At 51.6% G+C, this 16,393-nt stretch overlaps 1 protein-coding gene across 4 annotated transcripts in view; it reads right to left on the reverse strand.

The window, feature by feature from the left end:
• Positions 1 to 16,393, reverse strand: part of IGSF3 (immunoglobulin superfamily member 3) — an 87,661-nt gene that overhangs the window by 16,479 nt on the left and 54,789 nt on the right. Inside the window, exons 4-7 of one of the 4 annotated variants that reach the window (XM_039841301.1) lie at positions 15,252 to 15,641; positions 13,856 to 13,912; positions 11,091 to 11,492; positions 7,633 to 8,037 (exon numbers count right to left, since the gene is read on the reverse strand). In XM_039841301.1, coding sequence (XP_039697235.1) covers positions 7,633 to 8,037; positions 11,091 to 11,492; positions 13,856 to 13,912; positions 15,252 to 15,641 — 1,254 coding nt within the window. Of the gene's footprint in view, positions 1 to 7,632; positions 8,038 to 11,090; positions 11,493 to 13,855; positions 13,916 to 15,251; positions 15,642 to 16,393 lie in introns of all 4 variants that reach the window. The other 3 variants (XM_039841300.1, XM_039841302.1, XM_039841303.1) reach the window with 3 other exon arrangements.

The raw sequence follows: 16,393 nt of genomic DNA on the forward strand, positions 1-16,393 counted from the left end.
TTTCTGTTTTCTGCTGTTTATTCATTTGTTTTGTTTTGTTTGATTCTACATGTAAATGAAATCATATAGTATTTGTCTTTCTCTCACTTACTTCATTTAGCATAATACCCTCTAGGTCCCTCCAGGTTGTTGCAAATGGCAAGATTTCATTCATTTTATTGCTGAATAATGCTCCATTGCATATACGTGCCACAACTTCTTTATACAATCACCTAGTGATCGACATCGAGGCTGCTTCCACAGCCCGGCGATACTAGTAAAGCTACAATGCACAGAGGGGCGCGTATGTCTTTTCAAATGAGTGTTTTTGTTTCCTTCAGATAAAGACCCAGAAGCGGGATTGCTGGACCGTATGGCAGGTCTGGTTTTCATTTTCTGAGGAAGCTCCAGACTGTTTTCCACCGTGGCTGCATCAGTTTGCATTCTCACCAAGGGTGTGCAAGGGTTCCCATTTCTCTACATCCTCACCAGCACTTCATATTTGTTGATTCACTGATTAAGTTCATTTTCGAAGGTCTTACCTTTCCTACTAAATTATAAGCATCTGAAGGGCAGAGACTACGACCCAATCACTTGTTAATCAGATTAATAAATGGATGACTGAATAAAGATGCGATGAATCTCTTCTTGGAGGTGTGAGAATGTGAAGAAAGGCATTTATTTAATCACGGTCGTGACAGGAGGGCCAGAACTTTTCAAAAAACATGTGACATTCGAGTTAGTCCCTGAAACACGCGTGAGTAGGTGGTCCCTAGACAGAGGAGGAGAGCGAAAGGCCACCCCCGAGAGAGGGGACAGGTGAGCTGAGGTAAGACATGCTCCGTGCATCGCGTTCAGGGCAAAGCGAGTGGTCAGGCCCGGAGGATGACGCCTCCGCCAGACGTCAAGGGGCCTGGGGCATGTTCCAGACCCCGACCACCTATGGCTCTCAGGGTGCGGTCAGTGTGCCTGCAGCATCGCCATCACCTGGGGACTTAACTGAGAGCACGGAGTCGCCAGCGCTGCAGGTGGGGCCCAGCGTGACGCACGCTGAGTCTGAGAACCACAGGTGAGGTGGTGAGGTGGCCCCAGGTAACTGTGTGGTGGTGCGAGCAGAAGCCAGAGGCTGGCAGGTGAGGAGCTGCAGGCAGAGAGGGAGAAGGAGAGAAGGCTGACGCTGTTCTGCACTAAGGCTCCGTGGCAGGGCTCAGCAGTGCTAGGAATAGAGGGGGCCAGTGGCCGGATGGCAGAGGGTCTTCAGATTGAGGAAAGCGAGTCAGCGGAGAGACTGGGAGAGAATGAAGGAAGAGCTACTGGGGGAAGAGTGTGTGTGTGGGAGGGGGGTCCCCTCCACGCTCAGGGAAGGAGGTGGCAAGGGCAGCTGCAGATCAAGGAGTTACTACACCTCAGAGTCCCTGCGTCCCCCTAACACTGCCCTCAGTCCCCTGCTCTTCTCTCTCCCACGGCCAGGCCCTACTGAAGCGCCTAATAACCTCTTTCTCAGACCTTGTACTTGACCTGCACGTGAGTTCCTGCCTCCAGCCTCAGCCGCCCCCTCCCCCAAGAGCTTCCTAAAAGCTGCAACCGGGAGCCTGCCTGCAGCTCCCCACCACAGCGGCTCTCGACAGGCAGCAACGCCCCCAGGCTCGGCGTGGTCCTGGACATCTGCGGGCAGCCTTCTGTCGCCAGGTATTTAATGAACTAGAGCCAGCACAGATGTAAACGCACATCGGGGACGACTCCACACAACAGATCTCCACCTCGTGTCCTGCGTGACTTCCAAATGACATTCATAGGGGTAAAAAAAATCTGTCTCTGAGCCTAGAACAAGCTTTCATCTTACTATCAACACAATATGTTTTTTTTTTTTTCCGAGAATACTTTTAATTAATGCCAGGTAAATCAAGGGAGGGTTTCCCTTTGCTTTGTGCATCACGGTTGCAAGAGCTGCTCAGGATTTCGGAAACCCTGGCCCAGACGGCGGTGCTATGCGGGGCGGCCGGTCAGGCTGGCAGCACCTGCCATCGGCTGCTGCATCTGCCTCGGTCCTGTGCCCCCTACAGTGGCCGTCCCTGAGTGCTGACCGGTTAAAGCACATATTTCATTATGAAATGCTTTTTAAAAAATTCCTCCTTCGTTCCACGATTAGGGTACTGTAACGATTTTTAAAGGTTTGTGAGTAGAAATGAATGTTATATTGTCTATGAATTTCACGTTAGAGTAGTAAAGGGACTATTACAAATTATTATTTTTGAAAAGGACTATATGATCTGAGAATTATCTAAAGTCTTAACTGCTTGGTCTAGAATATTCTTATTTAACAAACTTGTAAGATCCTATCTGCTGAGTGCTATTCTCAGCACTTTATAAATATGAACTATTTGGTCTACGCCAGCCCTATGAAATAAATATTGTTATTTCCCAATTTTATGAAGACATTTGCCCAAGGTCACACCACTGGTAAGTGGTAGAGCTGAGATTCAAACACAGGCTGGTCCGTCTTTGCTTTCAATCAACACGTATGGTGACCCTCCGTGCTTCTGGGTACCAAAGGGTCTTGCCACCTCGCCTGGGGACGAACCCCTCCCCAACCCCATGCTTCGGCAGCATCAAAGCTGCTTGTTTCTCATTCACACTCTGCTCCGAGCCTGAAATGCCTCACTGCTTCTCTCCTCTGCCCACATCCACACGAGCCCCGTCCTTCCTCAGGCCTCTGGCCCACACCCTAGGCCAGGTCTACTACCCCCCAACACTCTTCCCAGGCCACTGACAGCCCACGAGGCAGGAACTGTGGCATACTCATCTTTGCGGCTGCAGCAACCAGCATGGAAACTGGCACACAGTAGGTGCTCAAACATGCTTGCAGAAGGCGCTGGGAGGGAGGAGCAAGGAGAAAGCAGCCAAAGTTTGGAGGTAGAAACAACTAGTTAGGAGTAACCCAGACATGCCCTGTCTGCCTTACCTGTCTGCAGACAGAGCAGGGCCCTAGCTCACTGACCCCAAACAAGTGCACCTGGAGTCACCCTGACGACGAGGCCTGAGGGTGGCAGAAGGCTGGGGGCCCCTCTGGGGCTCTTGCCCTCATGTTCACTCCATCTCTGAGCATCCAGCAGGCACAAGGCACATGCATGTGGGGTGGAAGAACCCCGGTTCTCCTCAAAGAAAGCAGGGGACAATCCCTCTGAAGGATGAAGCAGCCTGTCACCTACCAGACTGTGACAGGGAGAGCCACTGTCACATGCCCTGGGCTCACAGAAGTCAGAGAAACAAGCCCTCAGCTCTCCCAGCCTGCTAGGTCAGCAGTAAGACATTGCAGAAAACGGATTTGGCAGCATCCAGAGGGTATTAAATATTTATCCTGACTGCCCATCAGTAAAATCCCAGCAGAACACGCCCCCGGACAAGCCGGCTTTCTACACCGGAGGCTGTCCTCCCTGACGCTTGTTGATTGCTTTGTCAATTTTAATGTGCAATATTTAACAGCCAGAGCAAAGTATGGTCGTAAACATTTGAAAAATGAGTGCTGACATTTCCCTTATTGCTTTTGTATTTAGGGATATGTAATTGGAGGGTGTTTTTGGTGCTCAAGAAAATCAGAAGGAAGTAAAGAGGTGCTTCAGAATTAAAAGTGAAAAGAACTGATTAAGAACTAAGAATCGAGTACGCGGAATGTGCTGACAGTCTTGCCTAATGGCCCCTTGGGGCCACGCCCTGCAATCGATGGGAGCGAGACTGAGAGAAATCAACAACGGGACAGGAGGGAAGGCATTTTTAAAAGACTTCCTTGGGGATGCACATACGGCACCACAGCACGCACACAGAAGAGTCAATAATACAGCCACGACGAGCGGATCGTGCCATCCAGCCATAGATATTGGTGAACCAAATACCTAGGATGTGGTCAGGTCAGTAGGTGGCTCTGGCAAGGACTGATCTTGGGCACTGACCACACGGAACCCCCTTGGGAGCAGATGACATCAGCAGTGGAAGACTGAGATAAATGGACCAATGTGAGTGAGCCAAGAGTCCCTGGGTTTCCACTGGATTCTGCTGAAATGAGAATATTCGACAAAATAGTCTTAAAAGGGGTGGGGGCAGGCAGTGGGGGACGCTTCTACGTAAGACGGGGTAGGGTTTACAATCCGCGTTTTGAAGGACAAGGTATGGAGGGAGAGGAGAAAGAAGAGAAGCCAGCGCTGGCTTTGAGCTCCAATGTCCCCAAGTTTTAGAGCCACCTTGTGGCAGAAATCAGAAGACACAGAGGAGCTAGAAGAGCCACAAGTTAAACTCCTATGCTATCGGCAAACCGTGTCTTGAGGAACCTCTACAGGTACGTTGTGATCCCAACTATAAAAAAAAAAATTTAAGTATCTGCTAAAGGGGACCAGGAAATCATGGTTGGCAAACCACAGAGATTAAATAAAAGTCCATGGTACCGAGAGGATTCCTGAGAAGAAGAAGAAGGAAAAAAAAACTGTCTGGAAAATACCATAATATAATCGAATTAAAAGCCTGGACTCTGGAGCCAGACTGGCTGTCTGGGTTTGAATCTCGTCTCTGCCACTTCCTATGGCTCAGGATAATTTACTGAGCCTCTGTGTCAGTGTCCTCGCCTGTAAAGTGGGTGAAACAGTAGCCCGTGTGGCACGGATTAAATAAGAACTAAGCGAGATATTCCGTGGAAAGCACTCGCGATGGTGATGGGTACACAAGAGAGGCTCAATAAATACTAGCTGCTACTGTTGGAATTGTTGCTACTACAGCCGCCGGCAGGGCTTAGACCCCTGCACGTCGGGCATCGACAAAGAGTAACGTCTCTGTAAACGTGGCTGCAGGAGGAGTACTTTCCAATGATACGGCTGTAAAAAAGGTCAAAGTCGCCTTCCGTCCACCCCGACTGTTTTTCAGTAAGGGCACCTGCGTTCAAACCTCAAGGTCCCAGTCACTGTTTATTTGACTTTGATAAGTCAGAGCCTCTCTGAGCCCCAGTTACTCCATTTATAAAGCGGGAAAGCAACACCTTCCTCCCAGGGTCGCAGTGAAGGTGAAGGGAGGTAATACACACCACGCGCCCCAAACTCTCTCTGGCACAGGGTCAGCACTCTGGTATTTTTCCACTTCTACTTCCCCCAAAATAAAAGTCCCAGTGTATGGGGGAAAAACCAAAATGAACATGAAGCTCTTTGGAAAAGATTAAGTGCTAAACGCATCAATATTTGATAAAGGAGAGGCAGTAACACTTAAGGGATGCAGCCTCCTGGTCGTCGGCCACGCCCTGGGAGAGAGGGGCCAGGCCGGCCTCCTGAGCACCGCGGGCACTGGCCTCACAGCCAAGCGGCCAGCCCAACGGTGCTCCCGTCTCCGCCAGCCGCTGCTCCTCCCGGCTTTACTGTGAACACACCAACAAACTCGCTCGGCGAAGCCACCCCGCACACAAACACGGTCCTCAGAGCAGATCCTGAGTCCCCTACCTCCCCAGCAGGCAATGACACGGCATCATGGGAAACAGAGATGGATGGGATCAGAGACCTGGGCTCCCATCTCGGTTCCGCCTCAGGCTCCCACGGACCAGGCTGGCTTCCCTCCGTCACGGCTCTTACACACTGGGGGGCCTTGGTTTCCTTCCGGGGAAACCAAAATGGGATAAAACATCTACACGACTTCATCGCGGGCTGAGCTGAGAAAGAAAACATACGTGCTAAGCACAAAGCCTGGCACCCGGGACGTCCCGCACACGCTTCTGTCCCTTGTCCCCTTTTACGGACACCATCGACTGATCAGAATCCAAACAAGTTGAACCTTCAACGAATAAGTGCTTATTCCTCCCTTCTGTGCTCGTCTTAGACTCCGAGGAGCAACAGAAACAAGCACACACATTAGGGATTTATTCAAAAAGGCAAAGTCAGCCAGGGTCCTGGGGTCAGCACTCGCTCTGCCTTCTACGGCTGCAGACCATGTGATGGGCACTGGGGCTCACAACGCCGGCCCCAGAGGCCGGAGGAGACCTGAGAGGTGCAATTACTATCACGATGCTCTCTGCCCAGTAAGGCAGGCAAGTGCCTCCCTCGGCACTTTCCACAATGAGGGCTCAGGCGAAATGGGTTCTCTGCTTAACCCTCCATTAACCTGAAAATCCACTTAAGCAGAACCGCCTCTTCCCTGAGCATCTTGTTGCCCAGGCTGAGGCTCTAATTGGCCAAGGGATGGTCCCTTTATTTATGCAGCTCACTTGTTGCAAACTCTGGTACAGAACAGGAGTCTTATGGGGTTAGGAGAGGTGAAGGGTAAACGCAGACATTATCAACCTATAACCTCACATTGCTAAAAATAACACCGCAACCATCCGAAGCGGTCCAGCAAAACAGGGGTGGGCACTGACCATCGCTGAGCGTGGGCGGAAAAATCCTTTTTGCAAAGTGTTCGAACATTCCTCACCAAGTGGGTGACTCCGAAAGAGTCTTTTGCAAAGTCACCTCCTGTCCAAGCCCCGCCCTTCACTGTGTGGGTGCCTGTGCGGGGGACAGAGCCAGAGGGAACCATGTCCTGGGCTCCACCCTCCATCAGCTGCCACCCCAGCAGGAGATGGGGACAGATGCGAGGAAATCACAGGAGCATCGGACTTAACCACCCGCCGTGCTAGGGAAAGGGCCTGACGAAGGCGAGAGAGTCTGCAGAAAGCCCCCTCCACCATCCCCCCATCTAGTGCCCACATTAGCGCATCCTCGCCACCTGCTGTGAGACTGACTCGGCTTCGGCTTCGCAGGAGAAGGGACCTCCAACTCAGGCACAAGGACGGGGCCTGGTCACAGAACAGCAAGGGAGAAGGCAGCAAGGGTTCAAATCCTGGCTCCACCGACCACCAGCTACATGACCCCGCACTAGTCACTTAACCTCTTCTGGGTTTGTTGTGAAATTCTAATAAAACAAGCAACCCTAAGCACCTAGCGCAAAGCAGTTCCCCAGTAAGGGAACTCAGTAAGCATCCCCTTCCCTCTGCCCTCCGAGGCTCCCTGTCTGTAAACAGGGGACAATAGTTCCTTGTTCACGTCACTGCTGCAAGGATTATAGGAGACGACATGAAGTAAAGGGGCAGCAGAGCTTCTCGCTCAACAGTCAGCCTGGACACGTCACAGGTGCAATGTCATAACGCACACACGCACACACACACCCGGGGAACTGCTCCAGATCAAAGGAGTCTAAAGAGACATGACAACTAAAAACGACACGTGGCCCCTGATTGGACCCTGGTTCGGAAGAAGGAAAAACTACAAAGGGAATCTGGGACAGTTGGGGGAATGCTGGTAACATCCCATCATCACGTTAAATCCGCAGAGTCCGACAGCGCTGTGTCTGGGTAGGACAGTGTCCCTGCTCTTAGGAGGTACATGCTCAAGTAACCTGACGTCGTCAGCTTAACTGGTTTGAGAACAACAACAAAACCCTCGCAGAGGGAGCCCGCGCATGCTGGAAGACGTCGGCAACCGGCCCTCGAAGAGGGACTATGATTCTTGCAACTTCCTACAGAGCTGACGTTTCTCAACACGTAAAGTCGGGAAGTGAAAGCGGCCAGGCCACGGGCTCGGTGCAGGCCTTGCGTCCGCTCCCCGCACGTCTCCCCAGCCGGCACGAGCTCGCGCGCCCCGAGGTGCCTACCTGGCTGCAGCACCCGGATCTCCAGCAGGTTGGAGGTCCGCTCGGCCAGCCGCGTCCAGGAGCTGTTGTAGTTACGCCGCCAGAGCTCCGCCACACACTGGTACTTGCCCGCCTCCGTGTCACTGGCCCGGCTGATGCTCAGGCGGACATTGTTGCTGGACTCGGCCTTCTCGATGGCCGTGCGGGTTCTGAAGGTGGAGGACCGATCCCCCCACTGGACCCCTCCATCCCGGGTAAAAGTCACCAGGTCCTGGAACTCGACGGTGCCCACCGGCTGAAACCGCCACGTCACTGACACGGGCACCCGGGCGGGGTAGTGGGGTTTGATGATGCACTGCAGGTCGAAGGAATCGCTGTAGGTCACCCCTGGCGTGCGGGAGATGGCTGTGACCGCAAAGCCCGTTTCTGCAGAGAGAGCAGGGAGACTCAAGCCAGAGGAGACACCTGGCTTTCCCAGGGCAGTGTGACACGGCGATGGGGTCTTGGCAATAGCTGGCAGGGCAGAGCAAAGGCTCGCGGGTCTGTTTCGATGCCCAGACAAGTATTACATTAGCCATCACGTGCAGGCACAAACCCACGGTTCGTGAGACCCCACAGAAAGAGGCCGGGGGCAATTTCTCAGTGAAGCCTTCACGTTGCTCTGCAGTCCATCTGTCCCCATTGCGGGGCCATTCCTGGAAATTTTGGCATTCTGTGCTAAGGCAGGAGAAAAGAGCCTCAAAGCCAATCTCCTTCCTCCCCTGCGAGGTGGTCACCATGTTCCCAGCCCCGACGCCTCCTCCGCCTGGCCCACCAGTGCATGGGTGCTGGAGGAGGGTGGAGATGGAGGCGGCATCCCACGTTCCCGGCTGGGCAGCGCGGGGCTTGCTCAGAAGTCCCTTTCCCACTTTCCTCGTGGACAGAGGGAGTGAGGGACCCACAGCGGGAGAGCCTGCCCTCCAGCAGGTGGAGACGTGGGAGAGGCGGGGTCCTGCAGCCACAGCAGGCTGAGTCTCTCGATGTTTCTTACTGAATGGGCAGCAGCACTCATCCCTAACAGTGACTCCTCTGGGAGTGAGCCGACTTCCTTCCGCCTTAAACTACTCTACTACTCAGTATTGAGACACTGGTTACGATCGTAAAACCGAGAGCAGCCGCTGTGTTGGTAAATGGCAGTCAGGCCACAAATCTGCATGTAAGGGACTCCGGGGGCCTTACTAGGCCGCGTTCGCCACGGGAAGCATGAGGCGGTGGTAAAAGGCACAGACCCTGGAGCCAGCTGCCCAGGTGTCACTTCCTAGCGGTGTGACACTGAGTACGTTACTTAACTTCTCTGACTCCTACATCTCCGTCTGTAAAATGGGTCCATGTGGAGATTAAATGAGGTAGTATTTGTAAAATACTTGGAACAGTACCCGGCATACAGTGTAAATTACACTTGGTTAAATATGTATTTTGTTAAAGAAACAAACATAAGGGAAAACAAACTCTGCGGGGCATCGACGAGGCACAGAAGGAATCTTCTGGCTTTCTGAGTCAGCACACAGGTGGGCATGATCTGATCTCTGGATCTTCGATGTGGATTTCATAAGCTATCTTTATGGATCCTATTTTTTAAGAAAGTTAAGCTACAGAGGCCCTTCCTTAAACATTAAGTGGCTGTGACGGTCACCTGTGCACCTGTGCGTACGACGTGCTGCCACGGGAGTGGCAGGGACAGGAGCTGCACTAGGTGTTCCTGGCCTCAGCACCTGAGGGAAGAGAGCTTTCCTGAGCAAGTGACTCTGTCTCGGCCTGACGGAGACACACACCACGGTCACAGCTCACAGAGTACCCAAGGTGCCCTAGCCGAACGGTTCTAACGGTCCACGTGCGGCTGGGGGACATAGCCACCTATTACCTCACCTGGGCACCTGTCACTGTCACCTCCTTGCTGAGAGGGGATCCACTCCTAACTGTACTAATATGAAAATTCACGTGTGTGTCATTGGTTACTTTAGGCTGACAAGGCCACCTTTCTCGAGGGGGGGTGCCCTCTGCTCTGCCCTGCTCCATCCCCCTCGGGCCATTCTGAGTCAGCTTTAGCCAGAGGCGGCCCGGGGGTGGGGAACAAGTTAGAGCCCCTTGGTAACCGGGAAGCACTGGACATACGGTGAGTGTGACAACATTCGGGGAATAACCTAAAACCGTGAAATTAGTTCCAGAGAAACAGCCCTGACTAACCCCAACATCTCCTTGGATATTCCCAGCCTCATGGGACGGGAACAACCAGCACTGCCGGACGCCCAGAACCTTCCTCACTGGTTCCATTGCCACAGGAGCTCACGGGCGCTGGGCGCAGGCACAGTCATGGGGCTGGTCAGGAAACTCAACCGCTGGACGAACTGTCCAGAGCCAGAAACCCCAGCCGTCTGACCGCTGCGGAAAGCAGGTTGACCTTTGGGATTAAGCCTTTAAAGTAAATGTAATTCTATCCTGGGCGTGAGCGGGGAATGGGACATTGGGAGGGCAACACCACTCGGGGCTGTCACCTCCACTGCGGGGTCCCCAAAGCAGCCCCACCCATGAAGAAGCCCAGAAACACGGATGGTCCCGGGGAGCGGGACACGAAGTCACAGGGACATCTGATGTCCGAGTCGCCCCTGATGAAAACAGAAGCCTTAACACGAGTTCCCTTCCCAGCCAAGGAGCAGACGAGCCTTTTAAAAATGTAACACACTGATTATATTAGGCAGATAAATGTTGACAGAAGCCTCTTTAACCACCCCGTAAGAAGCAAATCTAATATTCTTGGGTTTTAGCAAATCTCAAGGTATCTTTTAATTTCATGCTAATGAGAAAATGGCTTTCCTAAGGAGGGGCCTTACAGAGGAGATAAACACACAGGCTTTGAAAAAAAATTAAGACAGATTGCAGATTCCCGGGGTTTGGGTAGGGTGTTTGTGTTTTAAAAGCTATAGCCCCAAGCAAATCAGTTAACCTGTCTCACTCAGTCTCCTCATAAAATAAGTGTCTACCTCTAGGTGACATCCAAAGGGACAATTAAGCTTAAGTGCTTAGACTCAGTCAGGAGCATAGTCAATGCTAAATAAATGGCTAAAGGTGATTTTCTACCCTTCTGGGGGTGGGGAGGCTTTGCTCCAGGGCTTCCAGGCCAGCTTTGAAGGTGGCCATGCTCCTCTCTCTACCTGGGGCCACCTCTCCTGCCGAGGAGCCTTGCTCGCCTGGCCAGAATTCTTAAAACTTGATGCCCACCGCCCAGACCCAGAGGTGGCTGAGCAGCTCTCAGCTGTCCCCAGTCTCCAGGTGTCCCAGCATGCACTGGTCCCTTCGACCCCGCCTGCGCTTCCACGGAGGGCTCCCCCAATTAAACCCTTTGAAGGTGCCCTCTGTTTCCTGCCACGACTGACGGGAAACACTTCTTGACGTGGAAGCAGGCTTGCCAGAGGTCCCACCGAGAGTTCCAGACGCTCACTTACCAAGAGCCGTGACGGAGACGGGGGTGCTGGCTCGGCGCTCCCCGACGATCTGCCACTCGCCATCCACCGCCCGCACCCACTCGGTCACGTGGCATTCGTACTGGCCCTCGTCCTCCTTCCTGCTGTTGAAGATGCCCAGGCTGAAGGAGCTGGGCTGCACCTGCTCCATCTGGACACCCCCGAAGCTGCTGCGCTCCCAGTAGGACGCGCCCGGCTGCACGGTGCCGTCCCGGTCCAGCCACACGATGTTGCTGCGGCGGTTCTGCCTGTCCACGAGCTGCCAGATGACAGAGAAGCGGCCCTGCGGCCTGCCCGCCGTGCGGACGCTGCAGGAAAGGTGCAGGTTCTCGCCCTCGAGGACCACGCTGGCGTTGCTGGCCACCTCCACGGAGACGCTGCTCTCTGAGAAGAGGGAGAGAATGCGCATACGCTGGGGCATTCTGGTCGCCATGGTGCCCGCCCGCCCCCGACAGATGTAAAAGAAGGGCGGATGCAAATTTCACCCTCTTGGGGTACAGGGACCTCGGAGAATAGGAGGATAAAAGCACTGGCACTGGCTAGCGTAAGGCCTGGCTGGTTCTAGGCACGGCTCCCCATGATTTCAGCTCTGACAACCGAGGAGGCCCTGTGCTATGTACGGAAGACTAGGAAACCGAGGGTCTAAGACCTGGGGCTGAATCAGAACCTAAGGAGACACAGCACAATGAGGTTGTGCTTAGGGCATAAAATCATTTATCGCGTTATCTGTTCAGCTGGGGTTCGAGGATTTTTCAATTTGGATTTTCAGTAAGGTGAATTACTCAAAAATTCTACTGCACCTCTGTCTTCCCACCATTCGGTGCCACAGCAGTCAAATGAAAGGCGACATGCACAACGTGCTGAGTCCCTCAGAGCATTATTAGGAAGTAGGAAAAAAAAAGTGATGGTAAGTATTTGGAGGATAACGTGTGCTTGGTGTGGGTAACAGTGGGCACAGACGGTCTAGTCTCACAGACTGAGTGGGGAGTGAGCTTTCATACTTTTCTTAACACCGAGGAATAGTACAAAGCCACTGGCCGGCTATCCTGCCCATCTGCACTCAGCCCTGAGGATCCTCCACTGTTCTTGACCTTGAAACATTCTGCCAAAGTTGGGGATAAGGAATCTGCTCCTTTCTCTCCTTTGCTGCTCACTTAGCTATATGAACTCACTCAATTGAGTTGTTTAAAGTCTATATACCTTTTTCTATAAAACAGGGAGGGTATTTATCTCAAGCAGTTTTTTAAAGATTAAAAAGTATCTGAAGCAGTGTACAGAAATCACCTAATAGGTTTTCGAAAATTGATCACCATGATCATGATTCATTTTACTATTCCCAGTAACTTCTTATAAACATCATGGATAGTCTAATCTTCTTAATTATGCATATTATTTTGTATAATTATCTATATTGAGTTCAAAAAGCCGTAAGTATGAAAGAATACAAAATACCATAACCAATTTGGCTCTAATTTTCTGGGAACCGCCCACGTAAAATACAACAATTTTAAATCAATCAATTAAATCAAATTCCAGATTAAGAGGCACACCCAATTACAGAGGGGAAGCACACGCATACCCACAACCATGCGTTTGAATCAATCTCTCCCCCCTCCCCACCCCGTATTTCCCCTACAGGCAGAAACAGGCAAAGGTGAGCACTGAGCCTCTGTGTGTAGCTCTTGCTTTGGTGAATATGCCTCCTACCCAGTCTGGATAGGCTGGTTTCATGGGGGAGAAAGATGGGGAATAGCAATTTCCCAGAAGGGCCATCTCCCGAGGAGCCATACCAAGCGGATTTGTGAAGATCCTGATTTGCACTAGTGGCTACGTGGAGGCGGGCAGGCCTAGGCCCTAACCCCACAATCTTGGATTCTTACTTAAACAACCAAACTTCAACTTCGCGGTGCAAAATGGAACTAATACTTCCTCCTCAAGGTCACAGCACTAAGAGAATTAGAGGAAGTAATTATACTTTCATCATCGTCATTAATAGTAAAAATGTTCCTCTCTAGATTAAAGACTCAGCTCCACCAGTATCAACTCCGACTGAGGAATTAGCACTGAGGGGAAAAATCCCTTTGCTCGCATTAAGCAGAAGAATGATTTTGCAGGGCATCACTCCCGGCCCCTACTGTCACCCCAGTGGACTCTTACGTAAGCCCTGGCTTGTTTGTTACGAAGGCTGCTGTTCGGTGCGCTGCCGCTCCAGCAAGCCTGGAATAATCGCACGGTTAGAACTTGTAACTACGAGAAGACAAATCATTCCGGCCGCCCTGGCAAAGGCAAATGCAGACGCAGTGCTGCACTGCCCGGTTAAGACTATTTATTTCCAAGTGTTCTCAGGCCTGAAAAAAGGCAGCCAACAATTTAGAGCACTCTGGATTAAGTGCAAACTAGGACAGAACTAATGAGAATCTGAGTGCGTGTTCGCAAAGGACATCTCGAATCAGGAGGCTGATGACGCAGCACAGGCTGGGCACACAGCGGTGGATGTGGAGTTAGGAGCCAATATTTCTGACACGATGCAAGCTCGACCACTAACAGAAGTGGCTCGGCCACTTCTCTGGATGGTGCTCAGGCTTCTTCATAGGACAGATGCGACACTGGCCTCTGCAAGGGTTTCAGGGGTGAGAGCAGAGATGACAGATGCAGAAGCACTTTGGGCTCTTGGGAGGAAAAGCACCATTAGAATCCAAGGTATTATCACCATTACCGATGTGATCGTTTTTCTTTGGTAGACTTACCCAAGTGGCCTTGGGGCAGGATCTGGTGGTTCTGGGGGACTTTAACTACCCAGTCATCTGCTGGAAAAGCAATATAGCAGGCCACAGATCATCAAACAAGTTCTTGGAAGGGGCTAGGGGAAATCTCTCAGCATAAAAGATATAGGAAGTAAACAGTGTGGCTGCCCTTCACTGGATCCTTACAAAACAATGAGGAATTAGTTGCATGTTTCAAAGCAGAGGGTCCGTGTGTGGTTAAGGCAAGCACCGACCGACAGGAAAATAGTAAAGAGAGTGGGCATTCGATTCCGCAGTTTCAATTCTGTAAGTATTCGGCAAGCACCTATCCTATGCAAAGCACCATGCTAGGCATTGCAGTGGGAAAAAGTCTAGGAACAAAAGGATTTCGAGATAATTAGGTGTGTGTGTGTGATTAAAAAAAATAATGGCAAAAAGCATAAAAGAAAGTAATCCTGTTGGTGAGAAAAGAAAAAAGAGTGGGAAGACCAGACCACTGCGTCTGTTTTTCCCTTCAAACTTGAAAACGACATGAAAAACATGAAAGTGTAAATAAAAATGTAAAGGGAATCATGACAAGGGTAAGAGAAAGAACAGTTTGAGCAGCTGAGATAAGATTAAAGGTTAGTTTTTTTTAAAACTTCACCCTCATGTTTAAAATTAGGGCATTATAAGCTTTAGTTCTCTTTTTACTAAAAACAGAGCTATGAGAGAAACGAGACGTTAATGAGAACATCCTGGGTCTATGGATGAATCAATACAACGTGAGCAAACACAGGCTGTCCCCCGAGTCCCCAGCCACGACCGTGACCCACCCAGACAACGCCAGCTGACATGGAGGCGGGGAGCCCACCTACACAGCCTCAAAACCCGGCTAAGCTTTAAAAGTCTACACCCTGGGACGAGGTGAGCGGGCCCAGCCACTGACTTTTAAAAACACAACTTCCATAGGGGAACAGCCAACCAGCCAACTCTCCTAACCCCAAAACCCAGACAGCAAATCCCTCTTAATAATGCATTTTATGACTTAAAATCCTAAGTGAGATGTCAAGAGAGGTGTCTACCCACTTCTTCTGGGCTTAATTCCCACTCGGGAGCAAACGGCTGTCCAGAATTCCTGGTTTTCCTCCCAGCTGAGCTGGCGCTGTGCTGGTGCTGACTCAGAGCCGCTAGTGCTGGAATCTGCAATGCCCCTCTAGCTGCCAACGCAGCCCTGATGCTCTGCCCACCTGGGGGCTGCTAAGTGTGGGCGGGTGGGCTGGAGAACCAGTGGTTAACCAGTTTCCGCCGCTAGCTTGAACCCTAGACTTCTACCTCCCTTCCCAGCCCCTCCCCCAGGCGATGCCACTGGACCAGACCAGTGGGTGAAGGAGAAGGAAGCAGTGGTCCCTCCACTTACTGATGGGGAGGACTATGATGGGGATGTTCTTCGGACGCTTGCTCTCCTTGTCGATGAATTCCCCGGTGACCGTCTTCTCCCTCTCCGTCACACGACAGTTGTATTTCCCGCTGTCTTCCTGGCGGAGGTGGTAGATCTTCAGCACGAAGACACTGTCGCTCTCTTTGGCCACTTTAAGCTGTCCCTTGGCTTCCCGATGGGCAAATTCACTGTTGAGGACCGGCACGGCATTAGGCCCCATGCTGGCGATGAGCGAGCTGTTGAAGGCCCAGGAAACGGCGAAGTATCGATCGGGAACGTTCTGAGCCTCCAGGATGCATCTGAACTCCACAGGCTCACCCATCGTGTACAGCCGCTTCTCTGTCTCCAGCCGAACGGTGAACTCCTTGTCTGAGCAAACAAATTACGAAACAGGTGTGATCTGGGTGCATGAGGACCCCCGCCACCCAGGCTGCATCAGCCATCCCACCGCCCATGCCTTCCTGGCAATGTTAACTACAGAGATGGCACCTCCACACCTGTCTTGAGAGAAAAAGCCAGCTCGTGCCCAGGTGACCTGAGAAACTCTTGAGCACCACAGAGGGAACCCAAAGGTAGCCAGACCCAGACGGTCTGAAGGGCCTGGTATCTCTATCTGTAGCTCATAATGCCCTAGATTAGACCCCCAAAAGTCAACCAGGAACTCCTAGCATCGCCCACGTAGCAGATCGTAAACATCTAGCCTTGACCTCTACACCCAGAACTCTGCTGAAGCAGCAGGATTACAAATATTTTCAGCAGATGCTTTTGATTTACCCCTCTGCGGTTTGTGAGACAAAATGACACAGTGGCCTAGGCGCTGACCCCAATCCTAATAAACACTCAAAAATTAAACAAATTGAGATACAGTTTCTGCCCCCACGCGAATACTGGTGATAAGACACAAGTAAGACAAACCCTCACAAAATTACATAGGAAAAATGAAAACGAATGGCTTTTCACTAGTTACCACCTGTCAAATCTTTAGAAAGATGGAGTCAAAAAAATAAAAACACCTACTTCTGCTGAAAGCCAGACACCCCTGGAATGGCCAATGGACGCTAGCACCCTTCAAAGGGAGGGTGTTCAACCAGGCATGAGGGGACCAAAGGAGGGGCTGCTCA

Source organism: Pteropus medius, unplaced genomic scaffold, assembly GCF_902729225.1.
Source record: "Pteropus medius unplaced genomic scaffold, Ma_sr-lr_union100, whole genome shotgun sequence".
NCBI classification, from domain to species: Eukaryota; Metazoa; Chordata; class Mammalia; order Chiroptera; family Pteropodidae; genus Pteropus; species Pteropus medius.